The sequence below is a fragment of the Montipora capricornis genome, chromosome 8 (genome assembly GCF_036669925.1).
Source record: "Montipora capricornis isolate CH-2021 chromosome 8, ASM3666992v2, whole genome shotgun sequence".
Classification (NCBI taxonomy): Eukaryota; Metazoa; Cnidaria; class Anthozoa; order Scleractinia; family Acroporidae; genus Montipora; species Montipora capricornis.
Genome location: NC_090890.1, coordinates 7,921,469 through 7,926,468, shown reverse-complemented (window position 1 = coordinate 7,926,468; position 5,000 = coordinate 7,921,469). Strand labels below are relative to the sequence as shown.

The 5,000-nt window shown below is 40.9% G+C and overlaps 2 protein-coding genes across 5 annotated transcripts in view; one reads left to right on the top strand and one right to left on the bottom strand.

Annotated features, from left to right (window-relative positions):
- Positions 1 to 3,694, top strand: part of LOC138060761 (glutamic acid-rich protein-like) — an 11,561-nt gene extending 7,867 nt beyond the window's left edge. For all 3 annotated transcript variants that reach the window (XM_068906617.1, XM_068906615.1, XM_068906616.1), the window contains 2 exons: positions 1,238 to 1,836; positions 3,187 to 3,694. In XM_068906617.1, the coding sequence (XP_068762718.1) occupies positions 1,238 to 1,836; positions 3,187 to 3,564 (977 nt within the window). In that variant the 3' untranslated portion in view covers positions 3,565 to 3,694. The remainder of the gene's footprint in view (positions 1 to 1,237; positions 1,837 to 3,186) is intronic.
- Positions 1 to 5,000, bottom strand: part of LOC138060762 (arf-GAP with dual PH domain-containing protein 1-like) — a 32,135-nt gene that overhangs the window by 25,622 nt on the left and 1,513 nt on the right. For both annotated transcript variants that reach the window (XM_068906618.1, XM_068906619.1), the window contains exon 2: positions 4,746 to 4,879. In XM_068906618.1, coding sequence (XP_068762719.1) covers positions 4,746 to 4,879 — 134 coding nt within the window. The remainder of the gene's footprint in view (positions 1 to 4,745; positions 4,880 to 5,000) is intronic.

Genomic DNA, 5,000 nt, shown 5'->3' with positions numbered 1-5,000 from the left:
TGCCCGTATCGTACAACGTCAACAAGGTGGCATGATGGCGAGATACTTTAGATACAACCTCGTTTTCAGGGTCTCTCTTCTTTGCCTCCCTTGTCGTTTTTCCTCAACGACAAGGGTGGCAGAGAGACCCTGGAAACGAGGTTGCTTTAGATAGCTCAGCTTTATTTTGAAGTTTCGCTTTCATTTCCGTGCACGTCGTCGGCTAGAACTTGTCATTGTTTCTTAGCAACTGCACATGCAGAGCATGCAAAACGAACAGAACGATTGGAAAAGTTGACGTTAATCGGGCTCTTGTCATTGAAATAGAATCTTTTAGTATATACTAAAACAATGGACAGCACCTCATTCATCTCCGAGCAACTCGCGCGGGATTCGGGACCGTTGCAGGAATAAATGGGTTAAAATCATCTTTTTGTGCTGTAATATTTCAGTGTTTTAGTATATAGTATATAGTAAAACAACTATTCACCTCAGTGTCAGTAGATGGTGGTGGATATTTACCTCAAGGCTTCGCGGCTCGCTGAAGGCCAACATTTGACCAACGTTCCTTCATTAAAAGTTGAACGGATGTTGGACGCAAAAACAAAGTTGTTCGGAGGCCGTTGAAACGGAACCAACACTTTTCGCGAAATTTGATTGCGAGGAACTAAGAACTAAACACCAGACTCTCTCGTTTAGATAAACTATACGTCATATTGACTTTTGTGGCCTGGTGTAACTGAACATGCGTGTTTTGTACATTGAACACAGTGTTCAAACGGCTTCGACACCATTCACCATTTTCGAGAACAAAGGAAAAGTTGAATCGACGTTGAATGATTTAAACCGATTTAAACTCGATTCAACACACTTTCAACAAGCTTTCAACATTTTTTACGCTTTCAACAATGTTGGACGACCTGTTCAAACGCACCGAACATGAATGCATGTTGACGCAAATGGTGTGAAACCGTTTAAACGTAAACGAGCCTTAAATTTCTACCGCTAGCTACCTCCACTTCGGCGAATAGTTGTTAATTATTCTAACTTGTCTCTCTCTTTGAGATATTGCTTTACATAACTTGATATCTGAAGGAAAATTACAAGGAATGAGCTAAAAGTCAAACAAGTTTCTTTAATTTTAAGCTGACGTTTGCCGCAACGCGATGCTCAATCTTCGTTTTCTATTGTTTTGCTGTTGTTTGTTGGCTTTCTTGTGGTCAGTGCCATCTTGGCTTCTCAATGTTGTTGTTTACAGAGAGGAAGCGGAAAAAGAAACCAAAAGTCGACGTTGGTTTTGATGGCGACGGACGGGAAGTCGCCGAGAAAAAGCCGAAGCGTGAACGAAAGAAGACCAAGAGTGTCGAGGATGAAAAATTGATCAGTGAAGACGAGAAGGAAGATGTCAGTGGAAAAGGCGTGGAGCGAACGGAGCGCAGATCAGACGAAACGAAGTCAAGAAAACGACGCCCAGATCAAGGCGAAGAGGAATTAAAAACTGAAGCTGAAAGTTGTTCTCCAGAAAAAAAGTCGAGAAGTGGTCGTTACAAGAAGAAAAATGTCAACAAAGAAAAAGTGGCTGCCGAAGGCCTGAACTTGGTGGAGAACAAACCAGGAAATTGTGAAAGTCAAACAACTAACTTGGAAGACATATATTCTGAAAGCAAAGATGGAGGCAAAAAGTCCAAGAAGAATGAAGCTACCAGAATGGAAGAAGAACGTGAAGAATTCGGAAAGAATGAGAATTATGAAGGCAAGAGTAAACGCCATCGAAAGAAAGCGAAGAACGGCGACGGATCCTCTCTGGATGGTCAAGAAGAGAATAAAGAGGAACAAGAGCGTAAAAATCGATCTAAGGTAAGAAGGTGTACTAGTTTTGTCAGTGGTGACTCGAGGATACTCGGAAAAGATCCGAGTGCTCTCGACAGCAGTCGACCCTTCCGATTTCTGGTTCGGAAGCTTTCTCGGTATTTTCATCCATCCCATAATACAGCTTATTTTGGGAGGTTATTTACAATGATAATGAGACTGAGTGGAGTCCAATTTGGTCTCTAATCATACAAGTGATTAACAAAATCGGACGACTGCATAGAGGTCATCCGATTTGTTTAATCACGAGTATGATGGACTACACGAAGTCCTGTTACCAATTAATCATTACCATTAAAATTTCCGAGAAAACAAAATTACAAATTCGTCCATTTTGGAAAATCCCCAGTTTGGTACGGTAAGTGGTTGTTGCTATGGTTATTGTGATAAATTATGTGATTGGTAGATTAAGCTGAATGCACTTAGAGCGAGTTTCAATCGAGTGTCGTAAAACCAAAACCAAAGTAATTACTTTGGCCGATTAAGGACGTTCGCGCGAAAATTTTCCAACATTGATTTTTTTCTGAAACTTTTACCACTGTAAGATGATGAGTTAGTTATGTCAGAAATGTAAAAAAAATGGGGGGTCACCGACTTCGTTTTGGAGAGAACATGCCCGGAAAAACACCCAAAATGTGACAAAATCGGGCTTCGTTAGCGAATAAGGCCAGTGTCTGTAAACCCAAATATATTGCAATTAAATCTTTGAAGTGAAATCTTCTCTGCCAAATATTGTTTAAGTGTACTTATTTAGTGAATTTAGTCAACTGGTGAGGTTCCTTAAAGATCAAGTTCGCATTTAGCGACCACAGTTTCACGCACCTTGCCGCCGCAAGATGGCAGGATTTGATGTCCCGTGAGCAGAAATCTTGAAATTTTTTTAACTTCCCACATTGATTTTTTGTTCATTTTTGGACAACGTGGAGGTAATTGTAAATAACATCCGTTTCTGGAAAGAAAAATTGGGGTCACCGAACGTCCCAGACCGTTAAATCCAGGCAAAGCTATGGCAGTGGCCTTTTGCCCTACCATTTCTCATTTTATTACTTAGCGCGCGCGCTCGTGTATGACGTGGCGTGTGCATTTGCATGCGCAGTAAGGATGCGCAGAAACAATTGGCGCGAACGTCCTTAAAAAGGACGGAGACAATTCTGTAAACCAATCTAAACTCGAAGTAATTACACTACGTGTAATTACTTCGAGTTTTGATTGGTTTACTGGATTGTCTCCGTCCTATTTGATTGGCCAAAGTAATTACTGTGGTTTTGGTTTTGCGACACTCGATTGAAACTCGCTCTAGTTGTAACTTAAGCATCTTTGAATCAACTACTTTCACAGATTGGCCAGTGGAGTGAAGCGGAGTTTGGCAGCCCAGAACGTACGGACAAATTTCGTCGTTTGATGGGCGCTTACAAAGAGACATCAAATCGGGGGACTGGTGCTAACAGCCCATCGTCAAGTCGCCACTGCATGACAAAAGGAAGTGAAGAGCTGCTTACGGAACGATTGCAGCAACAATACGATTCTGCCATGGACTACAGTAGGGACAGAAGGGGCCTGGGACTTGGTTATAACCCAGATGAAGATCCAAAGAACAAAATATTTTATATTGACAAAAGTGCTTCCAAGTCAGTAAGCCTTGAACCATGTAAGTCTGAAGAGCGGAGTTGCCGGGATATCGAAGAGAGTGTACCAGAGTTTCACAGATCGCTATAAAAGCTACTAATATAATCAACTTGTCGTTGAGTTTACCCTGGATTCAGTCCTCGTTTGCCTCATAATTAATATCCAGTTCACGGTCAATCTTACATGAATTAAATAATTGCTCCTGATTTTATTTGTATCGTTAAAATGTCTCTCCATTCACTTAGTTCTTTGGGTTTCTTGTGAGTCAACTCACTGATTAGAGGAGAAAAGGGTTCCATTCGAAGTGGGGCCCCCAACCAGGCATAATTTCTTCAATCGAAAGGGCCAAACCATGATTTAGAGATCACAGAGTCGATCATTCTCGGTTTTTGGCACCTTTTTTCGGGCAGGTGTATACCAGGATCTTGTTCAGTGCGGCCCGAGTATTTTGCAGTTTAAGTTAAAGAAAGGTTTCAAGGCTTGGTGTGTGTCCAAACAGTGATGTTAGCGCATTTTTCTTCCATTGTTTATTAAGCTAATCAAAAGCGCCATTTCCTTTGGTATGAAAGGTGGTTAGTACATGTAGTGTAAAATTCCGGCTTTGTGTACTCACAAAACGAGCCTATTCTCTATTTTCACATTCCCCATAATACCCTCCCCTCCCCCCCCCCCAAATTTTGCATAAACGATTGTTTTCAAATGCTCAAGGGTATATGCAGCGTCCCAAGAACATTTGAAAACAATGGTGTATGAAAAATTTTGGGGGTAAACAAAGTGTATTAGGGGGAATGTGAAAATAGAGAATTGGACTTCCCCCCCGTCTCCCCCATGTTACAACATCAGTCAATAGACAATAGACCGGTTATGAAAGTTGATAAGGTTCACCTGACATTTGATTACGATAGAAAAATCCAATGTTGATAATGTGGTGTGCAACTCGCAAACATTGGATTAGGGGAAAGTAAGGAGAATTTATTATCTTATCACATACGGAAATTACAGCATTTTATAGTGGTTTGTCACATTTTCTTAACGAGTTTTGTCCTAGATAATAACCAAATAGTGGAAACCCGACCAAGCCTCTCATAAGCCTCTTTCCTTACAGTTACCAAGCGTTTAATCTACAGTTTCCTCTTGAAAAACAACCTAAAAAAAAGCTTTCGTAACTATCAGTTCACCTTATCATTCATGCGATAAATTTCCCTTTCAAGCTGAAACAGGGTTGGATATGTCTTCCGCATTATGAAGATTAGTAGGCATTGTTTGCTCACCTCAAGCATATCTTCCGTCCAAAAATCTATTTCAACTGACTTAATTCTGGGAACTTCGTTTTGAAAACTTCTATGGACGCCACAGCAACTTTGGCAGAGGAATAACCCTTTCTTAAGACACGCGTACTTAGGTTCTGTGGAAAAAGAAGGGTTCGTTGATATATTATTTTGGGCTTTCTCTGGAGCTACAAAATGGTGGCTTACGTCTAAGATAATCTTCATACATCGAGACTTTGTGAAACCCAGGTCAAGGTC